Below are 21,049 nucleotides of genomic sequence, written 5' to 3' on the forward strand. Positions count from 1 at the left end.
CAGGAAAGGTTACAAACTTCATAAAGAATTTCCCAAGGAATACAATAGTGAGGTGTTGACTGTACAATGATTTTGCACTAATAGTTATTTTCTTTACTAGTGCCAAAGCCTTGCTGCATTACAACTTGAGTGTTGCTACCATGCAAAGACTAATTAGGAGAGTGGCATAAAAAAGTGCAAACAAGAGAACCAAAAAATAAAGGGAAAAGTGCATAACGTGTGCCTGAAAGGACAGAGTGGGAGTGAAAGAGCAGCAGTAAGATGACAAGAGAGGGAAGATGCAAGGTTGAATCAATGGGACAATAAAGTGTGTATTTTATTTGGTAATCCACGTTTTCATCATCCAGTGCATTTACTAACCTTACTGGTTAGTTTAGACAGATTCTTGATGAGATGGGAGGTGGAGGGATCGGCGGGGGGGTTAGGGAAGAGAGAGGGAGACAAACAATATAAATATATACACTATATATTTCCTTGCATCTTTGACAAATAGACATTTACCCTAATCCTTTTCAATACCCTGGAAGAAACACTGATTGAGAACATACTGGATCACTGAATTTCATATTCACATGCTGGGTATAGGAGTCATACCATTAGAATTATTCTAAAACACTGAAATAGCTGATTATTGTGGGGAAAACATGAAAGTTATTTAAACCCTGGACATGCAACACTAAATATAAACTTCAACTCGTGTCCAATTTGCCTTATGTTCCACAAAAATTCCACCATAGAATCAGATCATAAGGGGCATGTTTCCAGGGGTGTTAAAAATTGAACTTATAACACAAGAAAGTATCAGCTGTAACCATTGCAGACACTATCTTTTCAGTAAAAAGGACAGCATTCAACAGTTCTTAAGAAATTAAACATCTATATTGCAGGTAGCAGGTAACTGCCAACCAGGTCAGGGCCCCATTGTTGGAGTTCTGTACAGAAAATATGAGAGTCTTGGCCCAGAGCACTTATATTTCACAGCAAGTCACATAACCAGTGTTAAAGTAACCTGCAAAGGGAAAAGCTGGACTTGCCTCCCTCTTCCATTCTGCTTGTTTATGATTTCATAAGGCCTGAAATGACTGCTTATTTTTTAAATGGAAATTCTGGTCCTGTCTAGTTCAGAACACTATGATGACATGAGGAGGAGGAGAAGATATCACAAGAGCCAAGAGTGAAAGTTGAACAATTGACAAGGAAAGATTTTTAGTCAGACAATAAAAAGTAAAGTTTTATTTAATATCTATTTAACATCAGTGACCACTAATTTGGAGATAGAAGCTTTTATTAAAGATTCATGGCCCCCACCTTCAATTAAGGATGAAGTTAAGTGTGCATCCTGATCATCCTGCCCCGCCAAACAAATCCTCCAGCAAAACCAAAGAAGGTAAGGAGTGGACAATATATATTTCCAAGGTAAAAACATGCAGAAAAATCATTTTTAAGATAAAACCTGTCAGGATTTACACATGAGAAACAAGCCTAATAAAAAATGAAGTCTTTGCAGGTCATCATTAGCACTTCTCCAAGATCATGTGGTAATGGCATATATGATATGCAATGTACTCAATACACTCTCTATGTACACTTACAAGTGCTCAGTAGTACCTAAGACTGAACTACATCACAATACCTTGTTAGCAGGTGATGGGGAATCATCCTCTTGATGTCTTTTTATTCCCCTCTTTAAAATACTGGTGGATGGAGAAGCAGAAGGAGACCAAATGCAGCGTGTCTGCACTCCATCGGGGCTTTCATTAACTTTAACCAAACCTACAGAATCAAGCTCCTTCAATTTCTGAGGAGAATCCACATGGTCACTTTCTTCTGCACCCTCCTGGTCTGAGGCTACATTTTCAGGCACTGTAGCTGCCACTGCAGTTTCAGTGAATATTAAACCTTCCTCCTTCATTTCACTATCTTGAGGGCTGTGTGCTTCTATAGGAGTGTTCTCAGTCTTTTCTGCATCATTCTGATCTTGTTTTGGCTCATTTATCTTTGTTTGGTCAGGTTTGTTAACAGTTTCTGTATCAGATAGCTCCTCCATTTGTCCATTTTGACTCATTTCCTCCTCTTCTGTAGCTTCTGGCTCTGTGCTATTCTCCAAAGGAAGACAACTTTCTGTGGGCTCTTTTGGAACACAGTCAGTTAAACACTGTTCAATACTGTCAACTAGATTGGTGGGCTCTGGCTCCTGCATGACAGAGTCACAAGTTTTACTTTTGATATATGACAGTTTCTCAAGATCTTCCTCCACTGGAATAGCATTTCCTTCCAAATCATTCTCAGATTTTATTCCTCTTTCTGAATCCTTAATGAAACTAGATTTCTTAATGGGGAGCAATGGTGTACTCATTGCACAAGGTTCCACAGACAGCCTTTCTTCAAAATGAGAATCATTAGAAGAAGTTTCTAATGCAGTCATAGTTATCTGAATACATGTGTTTTTATGCTCACTTTGTGCATGGTTATCTGTATTTTTTAATTCAGTGAATGGCTTTTCTTGCTGTTGAGAGTTTTCACCACAGCAATTGTAGCTCTTTGATCTTCTCATCCTCTTGCTTCTTTTGTGCTGGCACTCAAGTATCTGCAAAGGTTTTTCAGAGGAAAGAACATCACCTGAAGTGGCAGTTACTGCTGCAAATTCAGATAGAATGATTGCACTACAGCCTTCTACACTTCTGTGCTTATCAAGTGATTTATTTGCCTGTCTTGTTTTCAAAACTGGTTCAGATATGCATGGGTTAATGAAGGGTTCGCCCAATATGTTGATTTTATTTTGTTCTACATTTGTATTCTGCCCCCCAGAGGTCTTTGCCAGGTCTATAATTCCTGTAGATTCGTTAATAGCTGTATAGCTTTTTTTGTTTTTCACTTCAGATGCCTGAGATATCAAAACAGTATCTTTGTCCACTTCAGAATTTGTTCCACCTTCATTTTTTACTTCAGACAGATTTCTAATTTCAGTTACTATTCCTTGTGAAGAGAGCTCCAGATTTTGGCTCTCCTTTTCTTCTTTCACTTTGCTTTGAAGAGCATCGCTTTTATTTTTCCATTTTCCAGATCTTTTCCTCTTGGTACTTTCTTCTCTTGTCTCAGAGCTATCAGACTCAGAATTTTCTATACTAGAAAGCAATCCTTGTGAAGCTCTTCTTGTTTGATACCGGGTGCGCCCCCTTGTCTTTTTCTGACCTGTTATATCCGAACCAGAATCTTGAACACCTATTTCAGATTTCAAGTTATCACTTTCAGATTTCTTGGCATTTTTGTTCATTTCCTCTTCAAGACCCCTTGAACTGCGAGACTCCTTTGGGCCAATATCTTCTACAGCAGTCTTCTCATGAAAGCTGCACTCTTTTTTATTTGCATTTTCTTTTGCATCTACAGCTTTTTCAGGAACAGATTTCTGCTTTTGGGATTCATCCTCTTTAATTTGTGGCACCCTCTTCTGGAAATACTTTTCATCATCTTTACGTTTGTCCTTCTTCTGGTGACTGTTTTCTTTATCTTGACTGTCTGTTGTATTTTCTGGAATTTCTGTCCGTCGTCTTGAAGAACGTCTTAGTGCTTTCTGATTAGGAAACATTTGTGGAACTTGATTGTCATCATTAGATGTCTGATCAGTTGATACAGCAACCACTGGAGGTGTATTTTCTTTAGAATCTAGATTGGGTCCTATACATTTTTCCTCCTCTTCTACACCATCTACAATTTGTTTTTGCTCTACTGTCGTACTCTCTATCACTCCAGAATTGGGAGTCTGTGTTTGAGTATCCAGAATGCATTTTGTCTCTTCCTTTTGGCAAGATGTTCCAGATTTATTTTCCAAATGAGAGGCAACAGACTCCCGTATACTTTTCTCCTGTTCTAATTCTGTTAACAACTTGGATTGAAAAATTTCTCCATGCTGTGTTTTATTTTGCCTGTGACTCAACCTCTTCATCCCAGCAACTGTTCCTTCAAATTCAGATTTTGAAGAACTTTTGTTCTCCTCTTTAGGTTTTTCTATTTTGGAGGGAGTCTTTGGTGCATCTATGCTTTCCTGTTTTAGAACAGCAGCAGTCCCAGATGCTCCCGATAGTCTATTCAGTGCAGAAGGGCTAAAGGGTCTGTTCTCTGAACTATCAAACTTTTCCAAAGTAATAAAGGACTGCCTTCGGCTTGCAGGTTGCGGTGTTCCAGAAATAACATCACTAGAAGATGAACTGCTGCTGACATTTGAAATGTTTTCATTTCTAACTGAAGGCTCCTTTGCAACTGTTTCAGTTGCATGTTTTTTTGAATCCTCTCCTACTAAAGACTCCTTTGCAACCATTTCAGTTATACTTTTTTTAAAATCCTCCTCACAATTTAAATCTGATCTTTCTGGAACATGAGCGATGGATTTGTCTTCAATATTCACAGAATTCTCAAGAGGTTCACTTGACTTGCAGTTCCCAGTGATTTCATGTGTACTATTGTGCACACTGCTCTTTGTTCTTTCATCCTGCAAGGACAAATTAAGTGGCATTATAATAATTTTGCTACTTTCACCATAAACCCACAAAAAATGCAATCCCATTTGGATTTGAAATAAAGGAAAAAAAATACTGCTCTGCTTAAATAATGACAATGATTTTTAAACCATCCACCCACTCGAAACACTACAGATTTTCCTCTCTTAGCCACAGTTTAACTGTGTAACTTTTCCAGTGTAACTGACATGCTTTATACAGCAATATTTATTTTATTTGTTTAGTCCAAAGAAAGGGGGGCAGCAGAAAGACCTTGTGAAAGTCTGTAGACAAAGAACAGCAGTCAACTTACTATTTACCGGGTTTTGTTTCAGTTATTAAATAGTACTTCATATACTGTTTACATTAATGTAAAGATTTTCTAAGCATATGGTACAGTACTTTCTGAAGACAATTAGGAGTTGTTACTAACATCTAAATTTAGGATTCTAGATACAATACAACGGCCATGGAGTCTGACAAGTAATGCTTTCAGAAGAGTCCTAAAGAGGCAGACCACTGGCCATAAGGAGTTAAGTAAGGAGCAGGAAAAGGAAGTGTAACAGGTGTGCATAATCTGTACACATGCTATATTACACCAATTTTCCTGTGTCCTGAATTCTACGTCCATTTAAATGTTCAGTATTAACTGCGTGCCCTGTTCAGCCTGTACTACTTCATCCAGAGTCAAAGTTTATATTGCTAAAAAAGCCTAAGAGGATCTTTCTTACAGATTACATAATTTATTATAAAAGCTACTGTCATAAGAGTAAATAGGTTAGCCTCAGGAATTACCTTACTAGCTAAAAACTACTTTGAAAAACTATGCAGACTAAATGATGTCTAAAAGGTTATATGGAAACTCCAAGATTTTTTGTATCCTAATTAAGTTTCAGGTCCAAACTCACAAGCAGACAATAAAAAACATTTACATTTTAAAATAACCAGTGAAGAAGGAGAATGTGATGTGGAAGTCATCAAAAATAAATTCTTGGAAAAAATAAGATGGGCATGTGAAATAAGTTCACGTTTCAACTGTGGGACTAACTGAAATTCAAGCACTGAAGAATTTCTCAGAACAATTCTGTAATATTTTTAGTATCATATATACTCGTTCATTAGCCTGTTCGCTTATAAGCCGACCCCCCAAAACGGATAGGTAAAAATAGCAAAAACTGTATGACCCTTTCATAAACTGTCCCTATATTTCCGGGGTTGGAAAACTCTGGCTCCCGGCCTGTCAGGGTAAGCCTCGGGCAGGTTGGGACATTTTGTTTACTTGGAGCATCTGCAGGCATGGAGCCCCTCGGCCCCCTGTGGCCGCAGTTTGCCATTCACAGCCAAATCTTGGTGTAACCCAGTTTATAAGCTGACCCCCGCTCTTTGATGCATCTCTTTTTTTACCAAAAATATTCGGCTTTTGAACGAGTATATACGGAAAGTTACTGAAGACATCTTGTATCAATTTTCTGATCTGTCTACAAGGTGGGCTGTTTTAGAGGCTCTTCTTGCTGTACCTGGCAGTTACAGGGATAAAACCACTACTTATAGTTACTTGAATACCTAACTGATGAATCATGTAATTATATGATTAACTAAATTCAATCAGGCAGACTCACAAATTTAGTACCATTGTGTTCAAACAGCCACGGTATATACAATCTTGCATATGTTCTTTTCCTACCACCCCAAACCCTGAGGACTTTACTGTAAATCACAAGCAAACATGTTATGGTTCTCTGTTGTATTTGGAATTCATCTCAAATTAAGTAATTTGAACCAATAAAGGCAATTAAAAAAAACACTAGGCACAAGACTATTAGTATGCTTTACACAATCATATGATTTCTGTGGTTGAAGTTAATCTAAGATACCAAGGAAACTGAATAAAAAAAATCTAAATTAAATTTCATTGCAAGAACAAACAAAATTAGCAAATGTTCTCAAAACTCTGAACTTACTAACACGTCTTCCTCTTTTAGTTTTTATTCCTGGACCCAGGACAGCCTTACAAGATATTCTATAAAATGGAAACTCAAGTCCGATAAGAAATGTAGAGGTGCTCTTTGTTTTAGACTTATCAAGCTTACCCTCCCCACCACATATCAACTTTGGTCTGCGATCAGAGAAGTTCACTGTCACCATATTAGAATTGTTCCTCAAACAGATTATAAATAAGCATGACAGAATTTAATTTTTTTAATGATTATAATGCATATCAATGTTTATTCTTAACCTTTTTTATTTTTATTGATTTAAATTTTACAGTTGGGAAAAATTATGGGGGGGGATCAGACAACTATTTAATGAAAGTAGACACATTCAAAAAATTAAGAGCTTTATAACTGTTAAAAAGCAAACTGACATCTCATGCCAAAATATACAAAGTAAATATCCCCATTAGAATTGATTTAAGTTCCCAAGCAGCATCTTTCTACCTTGTCTATCTATAAATTTTGATTATCGATGGAAATATTTTTGTTAGCTGGTGTGTGTACGCTGAAATCCATTTTTACCAACCAATTACTGATAAAAATCTAATCCTTCCAAGCCTATTATAAAGCATCATAAAAGGTAGTTGTAATTCTAGCATCTCCAAAACTATTAAACATGGTGAAAATACCTGAGGTTTCTTTTCAAAATCTTCCTTCTGCTCTTCTATTAAAGATGTTTTCAATCTAAAAACAAGACCACCCAAATTAGAGCTGTCATAACAGAACTTAGAAAATATTTATTACCACAAGCCCAGTTGGTATATCATACTTACAAAGAATCTTCCTGGCCCTGAGTATATTGAGAAAATAAGGCAGTATCTTGGGATGCATCCAGATTATTGTACATAGCAGGAATATCAATTCTAGAACCAAAAATATAATTTCAGGTAGGTGTAGCTTTATCTTAGAACTGCTAGTGAGAGACACGTAATTTAAAAACAGTTTCAATGCTGAAAATTCTCATCAAGGAAACCCTACGTAGACTGAACTGCCAAGTCCTCACAAAATTACCCTTCTAAATCACTCTGTGATATGGAATGAGAGAACTCTTGCAGTGAAAGTGCAATTTCAGCAATCACTGTTTGCTATGAAGGAACTGCTGTTTACAAATGGGTATAAAATTCTTTTTTGATCTTTTGATTCCTGTCTTCAGATCATACTGCCAGCTAAAGACTTTCCTTATGTCAATTACTGAAAAATGCCATCTTACTAGTTTTAGCCTAAAAGCGAACATGAATCTTTGGGTGATGTTCTACGGCCTGTGTCATGCAGGTAAAATTAGACCAGTGGTTCTCAAACTTTTGTACTGGTGACTCCTTTCACATAGCTAGCCTCTGAGTGTGACCCCCCCTTATACATTAAAAACACGTTCTTATATATTTAACACCACTATAAATGCTGGATGCAAAGTGGGATCCGAGGTGGAGGCTGACAGCTTGCAACTCCCCCCATGTAATAACCTTGTGATGCCCTGAGGGGTGCTGACCCCCAGTTTAAGAACCCCTGAACTAGACAATTATGGTCAGTTCTGGACCTGAAACACAATCTCTGAATGAAGTATAAATCAGAGATTGGTCCTGTCCCTTTAAGATACTGTTTCTCCAAATAACTCTGATGTCTTTAGCCAAAAGATCTTTTTATGTTAGCTTCAAGCTCTGGAGCTTGCATGTAATAGCACAAGATGCATAATTAATATCTTAGTCAAGTCTGAGGACATTAAACAAATTAAATTTAAAATTTGTCCCGATCAATTCATAATACAACCACTCTTGTCAGTGCTATGGATTACAAACCTCTTTGTCTTAAGAACTTCTTTTTGGTGTTCTGTCAATATTCTCTCTTTTGTTTCCAAAGGAATAACCACAAAATCAACAGATTTCTCCTCTTCCAAAAGTATCTCGCTTGATTTTGTCTTTGAAGATGAAAATTCTAGTTTCAGCTATGGAAAGGAAAAAAATGGTTTAAAAAGCAAGATAAAGGAAATACTATTAATGATACTTCTGTATCCCAGGTACACCATCCCAAAACAGAACAAATACTAACCTACAGTAACTACGGTTTTTAGAGATGTTGCATTTAGTATTGATCCTACTATAGGATCAATGCACCTCATGCATAAGAGATTAATTTTTTTTAAAAGCTATGTGAGGGACATGTATGTCCTCATATGCCTCCTCATGCTACCATGTGAGGGTACAAAACAAAAAATGGACTGGTCATGAGCCTCCTTCAGGTCCCTTACAATTAAAAGCCCATGTTAGCTAACTACTCTAAGAGGAGGGGATGGAGAGTAGGACATGGGATCTACATGCATGGCATCCTAAAGCAGCACAGTTACTGTAAGATAAAAGTAACCATTCTTTTTTGGAGCATGTGTCGGTATGGATTATTGTGCAGATGGCTGGCATGCAATATGCACTCAGAATGGTGGGAACTGGGAGCTCCAGAAGCATCAAACAGACTAATATTGTTCTCTCCAACTTTGCATCTCACCTGTCAGTTATTTGCATGGCATAGTGTTTGACAAAAGGTCAGTGAATTACTCCATGTTGCTGCCTTACAGATTTAATACTGGCATATTAAAGCAGGCAGAGGGTGCAGCTTGTGACATGGTGGAGTGAGCCTGGATGTTCAGTGGGAGACGTACATCAACCAGGTAGTAACACGGTGAAATACATTTTGTTATCCATTTTGATACTCTGTGAAGGGATGGCCTGACCTTTAGAACATCTGGCTACAGCAATAAACAGATGGGATTTTAGTATGAATGGTTTGTTCCTTTCCATAAAGCAGAGCCCTGGATATGTCTAGGGTGTGTGGTTTCTTTTCTTTTACACAGAATGAGGTTTTGAGGCTGATTGACTAGTTTAAAAGAAAATCTGAGATCACTTTATGAATTATCTTCGGGTGAAGCATTAGAACTGTCTCGGCCCTATCAAATGTCATTAAGTGGGATTCAGCCATAAATGCCTTAAGCTCACTCACTCCTCCTGGTTGAAGTGATAACCTGTGACGAAGTGGGAATGTTCTAGATGTGTTATGTGAATGCTGAGTGGGGAGTATTAACCTGGGAAGGTTGCAGGGGAGTTGGGACTGCCAGTATCTGGGAAGGGAACATACCTGAGCATGTAACCTGAGAACCCAGGAAGGAGGTTGGAGGCCAGGTAACATCTCTGCCTGGGAAAAATGGAGAAAGGAAACGAAGGCTGGCGGAGGAGCCAGGGGGAGGCTGAGTGAGAGGCTGGAGGAAGTTTCACTTTGGAGCTGGCTGGGAAATGGAGAGGGGTGCCCCGACGGGGCTTGGGCCTCCCAACGGGGCTGTGGCCTCCCTGGAGTCCCCAGATGGATCTAACTAAAAGGGAGTACTGTTGTCTGTACCAGCAAGATCTGTTTCGGACTGTGTTTCTCTCGTCTAAATAAACCTGTTTTACTGGCTGGCTGAGAGTCATGGTGAATCGTGGAAACCCGGGGGTGCCGGGCGTAGTCTCCCCCCACACTCCATGACATAACCACTAAGAAGATTTACTTCAGAATGAGGTGGTGAAGGGATCACTTCGAGAGAGGCTCAAAACAGAGGATCCATGAGCCTCAGGAAGATTATACTGAACTGCCAGGTTGAAGTAGGTTCTCTGACCAGCAGATCAGAGTGTAAAAGCCTCGAGAAACTTTGATTCTGTGCATGTCGACTTGAGTATCACGTTTGTTTCCATGATGGGTAAACTGGCTGTCTACTCTGAAAGCATGGGTGAACCAGTTGTTTGTTTCTTTTGAGACTGGTATTTGCAGAACTTCTTATACGGAATTGGTGTACAAACCCTCAGTGACCTCACAGTGGCCCTTGAGTCCAAGATGAGCTTTATTGTTCTTTTGGTGAAGAGCTCTAATCTCTCGAATGGGAGGTGTCTCATGACCCTGAATCTCCCTCAGTACTCTGGATGCTAACTGCCAGGACAACCACGGGCATGTTGGAGGAGTCCATGACTACCTGCAAGGCTGTTTGGTCTTCCTTTAAAGGAGATTATAATTCCTCCCTAGTGTCCTGTGGCACTTTTGCCAGGACAGGAGTCACTCTCTCCCATATCAGGATATTACATTTGATGAACGATGCCTGGTAGCTTGCCACACAGAACTGCAGTGAGGTGGATGACTAGGCTTTGAGCCCAAACACAGCTAGATTTTTTGGGGGTTATCCTTGGACACGCCTTTTGTCAACTGCAATTTGTCCTGTACTTCAGCAACTACTAGTGGATCTGCTGGGATTAAAAGCCTTCCTAATTTTCCGAAGGCACCTGACAGAGCTTCTCCACCTGTTTAGACACAGGTTGGAAGGTAGCCAGAGTGTGCCAAAGCACTTCGCTAGCTCCCATGTGCCCTTGTCACAATATCCCCAGTATGGATAGGTTGGCATGGCATATGGGTACTGACCTAGTTGCTGCAGGTTGGCCCAATGTCACTCATGTCTTTTTTGAGGCAGTGCTCAGAGACAGTACCACCTCTAGGGTCACTCTCAGAAGGTAACAGAGCATCACTGTTTGTTGCCGAGATGAAGAAGTAATCTGGCAACAAGATGTACTTTGAATTGCAATGTCATTTCCCCATTCTGGCACCTGCTACTGCACCAGTACCAATGATGTTCCCTGGAGGGAATCTCAACAGCTCTCTAAGATGTACTTTGATCCTGTAATAGGTGCAGCGGTTGGCATATATGCCTTTGTCAGTGTTGATGCTGGCAGTCCCAGCTTACTTAGGGTCACTTCCTTAGAGGAGGACTAGGCCCCTTTTCTTGGAGGTCTGATGTCTCTCTTTTCTATGGGGAAGAATATCTGTCTGGTCTCCACTTGCCCTAACTATTGTATTGTGGTGCTGATGCCAATGATGATGTCGTCAGTACCAGAGAAGCAAGTGCCAAGTCTGCCAGTAAGGGTGTCAAAGCAGCTGATGGCACAGGTGTTGGGAGTAGCATCGGCTAACACTGAAGGCTTTGGTGTTGGGGCAATGAGCACCAATGTAACTAGTTTCTATTTCGAAGATGTTTTCTTCCCTGCCTTCTTTTGCTGCTGGATCCTCGGATGGGGTGTCTGGTCAGAGGGGCACTTGCTGAGGATGACTCGTTAAGATATTTTTGGAGATCTCTTTCAGGTCTGAGAAAATGCGTATTGATTGCGTGTAGCTTCAGCCATATTGTCCTCACCTTGCAAATCGATGAGAAGATTTGCACACTGAATACTTAAGAGGAGGTGCCTCTGCCCCCAACAGAAAAGGCATCCACTCTGCCCATTAACCAAGAGAATAAGTCCACTGAAAGTCAGTTAGTGCTTATACCCTGAAGGTTTAGAGTCTGCCATTGGGGGTTGGCATAAGGCACCTCACCCTCAGCCAGCTGCACAGGGGTGTCTTTCTTGGACAGTTTTTTAGGAATGTCCACATTAAAGTATTAATGAAGATAAGGAGGGCAAACAGGATTTTCTTCACAAAACTAGTCTAAAAGATGAGCCTGAAGGTCGAAGTAGTGGGTTGGACACTTACCAGGTTCCATCCTGCTACCCAGGCAGTAAGAGGGAGCTGGGGAAGGTCCTGGCTGGTGGCACAGGGTACATGCATGGCCCTCATGGACAGTGCTAGTCAAAGCAATCCAATCTCAGATGCATGAGGTGCATGTGCACCTACAGCAGGATACATACATACATACATACACACACACACACAAAGACTTTGCCATGATACACAGCCAAAAATAACTAATCAGATCTTAATGTTGGCTGCTCTCCCTTATGGAGCCTCTGCTGATTAAACTTCCACTCCTTATAAAACCTACCTTGCCTTAAGTTTCCATAGCAATAACAAAAAAGAAAACTCCAAAAATACTAGACAATCTGAATAGGGAAAAACAGCCAACTGCTATTAGGCTGGCTTGCTTCAAATTGGTGGACTTGAGATACAAAAACAGCACACCTGATAGTTTCTTGTGGAAGAAAAAGTCAGCACAAAGTAATGTTTAATTTTATTAAATCCATTTGTATGCATCTTACCTTCGCTGTTGTTACATGAGCAGTAGTAGTCTTGTCTTTCAGACCATTGGCCTGTGCCAGCAACGAATCCCTTTTTCCACCTGATTTTACTTCTATTCCACTTATCTTTGCATCCCACTGGGAATTTTCTGTCTGTTTAAAGAGAAATAAAAATTTTGTTTAGTGTAAATAGATAAAGTAGATAATTTAATGAAACTTTACATAAGATTCAATTACACTCATGACTTTGAAAAATATGTTTGCTTACCTTCCCCGGTATATTCCTCTAAAACAAAGATTTTTGCAGATATGCTGCATAAGAACAGGCCAATAGTTAAGGTAAAATCCTAGTTACTATTTACCAAATGCCATCTCAGCCTATGCCCTTCAGCCTCTGGTTATTCTAATTTAGGATATGGTTATCACCTCAAACACTAATCAACCTCAAATTATAGTAAAATCTCGATTACAGTAACAGTGTCCTATGGAGTTACAATCTCCAACACAATTTCAGAAATGTATAAATTACTCATATGCAGTAACATAATAGTACTTACAGCATCAGAAAATGGACCACTGGATTCTTCCACTATCTCAACACTTTCAAAACCAGGTAGTAAAAGCAGAATTTTCTTTTTGGCTTGGCTTAATATGGATCTGTTTAAGGGAAAAAATTAAGAATTATGGAAAAAGTGCACAAGATCGTTAAGTTCATTACTACTTATAATAAGCAGCTCACATACAGTGAAGCAGAATGAAGGTCACGGATTCTGTACATCTATATACATACTTGTTCAAGAAAAGGTATTTTTTAGACCTGAAGCTTTCTACAAGCAAAGAACTCATTTGTGAGGGCTTCCAAACTAACCTGATAACCCATGAACACCTTTTCCTTCCCTTCCAAAATTCTTAAAATAAAACTTCACATTTAAATTCTCATTCCATACAAATTCACTCCTATATTAGGGATACATTCATGACAATCACAATTAGTGGTTTGATTATTTTTTATCTCTATGTACTTGACCAAGGTTAAATCCTGAATTTAGGAACAGTTTTCCCTACTTAACATCCTATTTATAAGAAGTTATGATTTTTTGATGTTTATGGCCAACAACAAATTTAAAAGCTTATGTTATCTTAGCTTGATTTATAAATACTCTGATTATGCAGCAAAATCAAACATAACAAATATACAAGAGAGCATCTTACTTTAATTCTTCAGGGTATGTTAACATAGTAGCTTTAGCAAATGTTGCATTCCAGAACTGAGCACTTTGGTTGCGTATCTGTTTACTCTTATGCAGAAATATTATGCACAGCAATGGAGAGAGCTGCTCTAAAAGGTCACTATCATAAAATCCAATATAGTGGGATTGTAAACATACAATTATCTCTCCCAAAAGTTTTTCTAACTGGAAAAAAAGAGAAAGGTGTAAATAATTTTTGAATCATGTACATATTCTAAAAATTAAAATAGTGAAATAAACAAGATTTATATAGTGGCCGTTTATGTGGATACGACAAAAATATGGCCTAAGAATAGATCTGGACTCAGTTCCACAGAAATACTAAACCTCTATATATGAAGGAGCCCATAATATTTAATTCAACACAGGTTTGAACTTCACCCTAGCCAGTTTTCAGTTCAAGTTTATACGAACTGAAGAGAAAGCAGAGTACTAGTACACCTTTAAGCGAACTGCTTACTAGCTTGCCCTAATACAAATACCATTTTGTTTTTAGAGCACAAAATTCTCAGATTTAAATGTCATACAGTATTAGTTCTTTCCTAGACAATTTACCTTGTTGCTGAGACTACTGTACACTCTAGATACATCAGCAAGCCTATGAAAAAAAAGAACATAGTATGGATGAAGTAATAATGAAATATTTCTTAATCCTATTTGTTCTCAATAACATTTCCAACAATGTTGATATATGACACTAGAAAAGATGCAATAGTCCATCTTCAAGGTCTCACACCAACATATGAAGTTGCATATTATTTTTGTAGCTACATTTTATAATTTACAACCCTTCTTGATTTCCCCATAATGGCCATAAACAAACTTTTTAAGCTAATGAGCATGACAATTAAAAATTAGTTCTAATAATCCCCACATAGTTTACCGATCCATAACTAATTGTTTTCTAATAGAGTTAATTTCTTCTACCTTCCTTCTGCTCCTCTTGGTCTGAGCTACACCAACTCTGCAAGCAAACTTCCCTAACTAACTTCAGAGACATTTTTGCATACATAGCTGCAGCAGCACCTGGAGAGAGTTTAATACGGTATCCAATAGGCTTAACTGTAACCACCTTGCATGGTGAAAATTAAACAGATTGTTTATTTTTGGAGGTGAAAACTATTAATTTTTAAAAGGAAGTCTTTGGAAAATACAATAGAACGCAGAGCATTGCAAAAATATTTCAAAACCTTTAGATAAAATTTCCCACAGCTTAAACATTTTAGGCCTTTACTTAAGTTGAAAACATATGCAACTATAAACTTGGTTTCCTTATTCTTGTGATAAAACCCATCCATTTTCTGCCAATCTACGAAAAGACTGTTCTGAGTACATCTTAATAGTACTTAACCCATGCAACTGTATACTGAATAAATTAAAAGCAAGACATCTTTGTGTTTTTCTTTATACGTTATACTATACAGTTTTAAAGTGAATTACTTAAGATATCATATATTCCTAGTGGAATCTGTTTCAGGAAAAACAAATTGCAAATAGCTCTTCAGTTAGTAAGACTAGATAACTGCAAGTGTGTGTTAATTTGTACATTAAAGAAGATTGGGGTTTATAAATACTATTTTATACAGAAGTTTATATTTTGGACAAATATATTAATGTGAAAGATAGTCATGATAAACACAGAATCCTTTTACAGAGTGAAGTTTTCAATGTGATGGTTAACTGGTAAAACAGGATAGGGATTCTGAGGTTGACACTACGTTCATTCTAGATGAACAACACTGTTAAAGACAACCTTCAAATTAAAGCTATTACTAGCAAGTCCTTATTTAGAATCCCAGGGAGACCTCACTGTCCAATAGTTTATGCTCAACGTAACTACAGAGCAAGTATGCAGCAGTTTTGAAGAATGGAGTCTTCAGAAAATCGGTTACCAACATTCTAGTGGTAGTTGTGTATCCAACTTTTACAAATTCAAACTTGATATCTGAAATTCAGGCTGAATTCTATAAGGTACAGGGCACCCTCAAATACCACTAAATTCAGCAGAAGTTGTGGACACTTAGGGCTGGTCTACACTAAGGAGGGGGGGGATCGATCTAAGACACGCAACTTCAGCTACATGAATAGCGTAGCTGAAGTCTAAGTATCTTAGATCGAGTTACCTACCGTCCTCATGGCGCGGGATTGACGTCCGCGGCTCCCCCTGTCGACTCCGCTACTGCCGTTCACGTTGGAGGAGTTCTGGAGTCGACAGGAACTTGTTCGGGGATCGATATATTGCGTCTAGATGAGATGTGATATATCGATCCCCGAGAAATCGATTGCTACCCGCCGATACGGCCGATAGTGAAGATGTAGCCTTAGTACCTCACAAGACAGCAGCTTTGGGTAGCCTGATTTATGGCTATATTTTAATATAGCATGCTGCAGATGCCATAGTTTCACCAATATGCAGCAATATTACAATGTACATTTATCTAGAAGTCATCCCATAATTTCTGAAATACTCACTTTGTTTTTTCATAAAACACTGCAAGTGGTTTTGACAAATTTGCAAACATAGTTCTGATCACTGAAGGCAAAGAAACATGGCTGATGATGTTGTGAAGAATAGCAATAACTGAAGTGCCAACTGAGATCAATGTTTCTGACTGGGTCTCTTTGGAACTGAGCATATGGAAAGAGTTCATCAACTTCACTAGAAGTTTAAAGAGGGAGGCCAGCTTTCCAAGAGGTTCCTTTTTCTTCTTAGACCAATCTGTAGGTGTCTGAGGGGCTAAAGCAAAAAATAAATCCATTAAAGATAGAGACCTTAAACTTTCCCTTCTGCTTTATACAAAATTCAAATCAATATTGTCTGACATACCTTAGAATGAAATAGCTCAGGATTAGAATGAAATAGTTCAGGGCAATAGTAAACAGCATATTTGGACTCCTAAAATAGCTCATCGGTATAAATATACTATAACCAAACAAACATTCTAATTTAGTGCAGTTGCTGTGGATTTGATTTCAATTTGCCATTCACCCACCCTTATGGCCTGGAACTGATGCAGGAGCTTTGATACTGAGTAATCTTACATATTCTTAAATTTTACGCGTAAAAAACAGAAGGGCCAGATTCTGATACGCTTAGTCATGTGAACTAGTACTCAAAGCTGGATAAAACTGAAAACGTTTCAAGTAAAAGTTTACATCACATTATTTCAAGGGGAAAATCATTTCTCTTCAGCTCTAACTAGTACAGAGGTGGGCAAACTATGGCCTGCGGACCACATCCTGCCCCCGGGACCTTCCTGCCTAGCCCCTGAGCTCTTGGCCCAGGAGGCTGGCCCTCAGTCCCTCCCCTGCTGTTTCCCCTCCTCCAAAGCCTTAGCTCACTGCGCCACTGGTGCAATGCTCAGGGCGGCAGAGCCGTGGCCTGAGCCAGTGCTCTGTGCTGCGAGGTGGCATGGCTAGTTCCAGTTGGGCAGCGCGGCTGCCTGTCCTGGTGCTCTGGGAGACATGGCTGTAGCATCACCAGCCACCGGTGCTCCAGGCAGCGCGGTAAGGGGGCAGTCAAGAATGAGAGGAAGAGGGATTGGATGGGGAGAAGGGTTCAAGGGGGGCAGTCAGGAATGAGAGGAGATGGGGCAGTGGGTGACAGTCAGGGGCAGGGGCCCCCGGGTCAGTCAGAAGACAGGGAGGAGTGTATGGGGTAGGGGTACCGCGGGGCCCATCAGGGGGCAGGGATCGGGGGGGAAGGGAGGAATTGGCTACCCCAGGACTCCTGCCCCATCCATCAGGGGGCAAGAAGTGCAGGGGGGGGGGCGGGGTCAGATAGGGAGCCACACCTGGCTGTTTGGGAAGGCGCAGTCTCCCCTAACCAGCCCTCCATACAATTTTGGAACCCAGATGTGGCCCTCAAGCCAAAAAGTATGCCCACCTCTGAACTAGTACCTCCACTCCTTGAGTAGTCCTCCCAGATAGCTGCATGTAAGATACTACTCAATGTGTGCACAGATGGCAGATGCTACAGTAAAAAATTAAATCAATTTCCATTTGTAGTTCCATCTTTAAAATGATGTTCTAGTGTTTACTTCAATTTTAATGGCTATGAACAGGGGAACAGGAAAACCAGTAACGTGTGCCCAACACCTTCTGTATTTATGTATCAGTAGCGCAAATGAAAGGTGGAAAACAATTTCACTAACATAGGACTTTGGGTCAGTGATATGGGACACAAAGCTACTAAAATGAAGTAATGCCCATTTCAATTGCAGCACTGATAAGTGTTATGAAAATTAACCACATGTGCAGAAACTTTTATGTTTTAAAGTTAATTGCTTAATGTATAAATTCTTCAAGGCACATTATATGTTAAACTAAAACTGGAAACTGCAGAGTAATAATCAAGTGTTGCTTTTTTAGGCTGTGTTTCAACAAAGGAGTATGTGAAATGCAGGAGTTTTTGGACTGCTACAAAAACAAAATGCCTTAGTAGACTTAAAACTTTAAAAAATGAAATTGTAATTGAACCCACAACTAAATTTTCCAAATTTAAAAGAATGTTTATGTTTTCAATAATCCACTAAACAGGTAAAAGATTGGCTACTGTCATATACCAACCTATATCCTGATTTTCACATGTGCTGAGCCCCAAGGAGCTTTTACAAAACTTACATGGGAGCTGCTAAACCTCAATACTTCTGAAAAATCAGACTTAAGTGCCTAAGCATGGACTCAGGAGCTTAATTTTAGTTTCCTATTTTTGAAAATCTTGGACTCAACTCTTAAGAAAGAAAAACACCTCAGATGGACTGTTAAGAATGTACAATACCTAATTTATCACTTGCAATAATTCTAGTTTTCAACCATTTACTCTTTGAAATCACAGAACAAATCCAATTGTTGGAAATTTTTCTTACATCTATTTTTTGGCTGATATTTAGTCCCATATGGTGCAAAGTTGATGCAGTCAACCATAACTGACACAATATGGGTGAGACCATCCACCATTGACAGGCTCTGAGGGGGAAGAAAAGCAAAAATCATTAGCAAAGCCATGGGGGTAGAGAAAAATGTGAAACAGTGTTTGAAAGAAACCTAGTAGTGACTGTGGGTAACAATCTGGATACATATTCAGAACTATAATACGTGGCACAGAGACCAATGCAATTTTAAGCTGCAAGGAGGAAATAATCAGGGCTAGGTTACCAGCTAGTCTAACTCAGTATCACTCCAGTGAATCCAAACAAGCAGATTTACACAAGCTGAAAATCCAGCTTTCTAGCTTTATCACATGTACTACTGGATTCAGCTCTGACACCACACTACCAGAAATACCTGCAAACGGAAGGAGTTTAGAGAGCAACATCAAAAATAATTAAAAGTCTAGACGTATTGACCCCTATTGAAACATTTTATCATATTGCAATGTATGGCTAGCTGAAGGAGTGTCACACTAAGGCCATTTTTGGTTCAAATTTTGTAAACCTAGCAATAAGAGCTGCTCAACAAGGAATACCATAAAGTAATTCCAAGGGGCATATGATTAGTTAATTGCTAACAGGAACACTAAGTTTAAGAGAGAGCATTTCCCTCATCCCATCTTGTTTGCTTAAAAAGAACTATATTTTGTTTAAATGGTTGTGCCAAAACTGTTCAACTTTCACAGAATCTGTACTTTGAAGTTCTATTTAAAGTAAGTCTGAGTGCAACAGCTATTACTGAAAATATAAGAGTCAGACGCAAATTTCCTATATTAGAATGAAGAGATGTGGTAGTATCAAGAGGGAGTTCAACAAGTGACAAACTTGTAGCATTGCAATTGTGTAGCTCAATTTTTCAGGCTTGACCTTTGTTGCGTTTTTAAGGAACAAAATGTGGTTAACAAATTACAGTTAAATTTACAAAGCCTAAAATTTTATGACAACTTAGTATATATTTACATGTACGGTCCCCCATTTTTCTTGTCTGATGTTCTTATAAATAGGAGAATCAGTTGAAACACACTAGGAAGAGCCAGCATGATTGCAAACAAAAACAAATGCTGTAAGCCTTGTTTGTTGGTCAGGCTACCACCTGATAAACTGGTAATTGATTAATCTTCCTGATCTTATTTTACAAGTTGACAAATTATTAGTTGGGTAGTTCAGGTTTAAGGTTGTCAGACTCAGTGTGAGTTACCATTTAAATATGTGGAATGTCAGTCGCAGTGGATTTAGACTACTGAATAAAGCTGATCACATTACATTTTTCTCTAACAGACTTGTGGCAAGTTCAACGTCTTACTATACTTCAGTACTTAAAGCCCAAATCCAAAGAATTCTGTAAAATGCAGTTTTACAGATAGAGCATAATCACATAATATTTGTATTTGTATAATTAAGTGTCCAGGTTTAGTCAACTGAAATTGCCTCAAAACCTCCTGTGCAGCTTAGAGTTTGTATAAAGTTCTATGCATATGTTCAGCATGATGGGAGGCCTAAGGATGAATCACAGACACAATACTTTGCTACTTTAGGGCTTTATCCACATTTCAAAAAGGACTAGATCAAAGCATATACATGAACCACTAACACACATCAGCAGGTTCCACATGGACAGTTAGTCTGCAGCAGGCTAGTGTAAGGTAGATTCATACCTCAGCTTGCTACAAATTAAATGTTCATGTAGACAAGCTCTGAGGACTTCCAGTATTGATTATAAAACTATATTTCTGTTCAGCCGGAACAGCATTCATTTTACGATTTCAAATTTACTGAATTGTGTATTTAACAACCATATTAGGCAGCAGAACTTTCACTTCATGAAGAAGCCATCTCCCATTAGACAATGTAAATTCCATTCATGATCTGTAAATGGGTTAAAACAAAATGCTTGTTAACTGTATAACTAAAGTTGCTGGGTTATGTTAAAATCTAGAAATTTGCTAAAGACTTAATAGTTTGATAAATGCTTTATAAAAATTTTATAATCTATTCATGTGCACATTACTTCAAACAGTCTCTGAATCAACTCCTTTTCCTACAGAAATTAGGATTACGTATTTTTCACCTGGTTTGTGTAAATAATTCTGACTGTAGTGTATTATTTGCTGTAGTTTATAATCAATTCTACATTGTTAAAGCAGCAGCTAACCTAGGCTGAAGGGCAAGGTGCCACATTTACAATACTATTGCTACATGTGCTAGCTTCATTAGAATTAGCACACATATGCCTATCTGTACTACAATCACACCTTCACCTACAGTGTAGACTGTGATACAGCATGGCCAGAGGACAGCATAAGAGTGTTCGCAGGGGGCCTTATTCCCTGCCAAGGGAGGAAGGTTTGCTTTAGATTAACTAGAACAGCTGTG

General features: G+C 38.8%; 1 protein-coding gene across 5 annotated transcripts in view; it reads right to left on the minus strand.

Annotated features, from left to right (window-relative positions):
* RIF1 (replication timing regulatory factor 1) overlaps positions 1–21,049 on the minus strand; it is a 67,895-nt gene that overhangs the window by 4,997 nt on the left and 41,849 nt on the right. For all 5 annotated transcript variants that reach the window (XM_075070231.1, XM_075070230.1, XM_032780962.2 and 2 more), the window contains 10 exons: positions 18,614–18,713; positions 16,218–16,482; positions 14,301–14,343; positions 13,708–13,910; positions 13,053–13,152; positions 12,517–12,648; positions 8,281–8,426; positions 7,261–7,350; positions 7,117–7,171; positions 1,634–4,486 (listed from right to left, as the gene is read on the minus strand). In XM_075070231.1, coding sequence (XP_074926332.1) covers positions 1,634–4,486; positions 7,117–7,171; positions 7,261–7,350; positions 8,281–8,426; positions 12,517–12,648; positions 13,053–13,152; positions 13,708–13,910; positions 14,301–14,343; positions 16,218–16,482; positions 18,614–18,713 — 3,987 coding nt within the window. The remainder of the gene's footprint in view (positions 1–1,633; positions 4,487–7,116; positions 7,172–7,260; positions 7,351–8,280; positions 8,427–12,516; positions 12,649–13,052; positions 13,153–13,707; positions 13,911–14,300; positions 14,344–16,217; positions 16,483–18,613; positions 18,714–21,049) is intronic.

Source organism: Chelonoidis abingdonii, chromosome 10 (assembly GCF_003597395.2).
Source record: "Chelonoidis abingdonii isolate Lonesome George chromosome 10, CheloAbing_2.0, whole genome shotgun sequence".
In the NCBI taxonomy this organism is placed as follows: domain Eukaryota; kingdom Metazoa; phylum Chordata; order Testudines; family Testudinidae; genus Chelonoidis; species Chelonoidis abingdonii.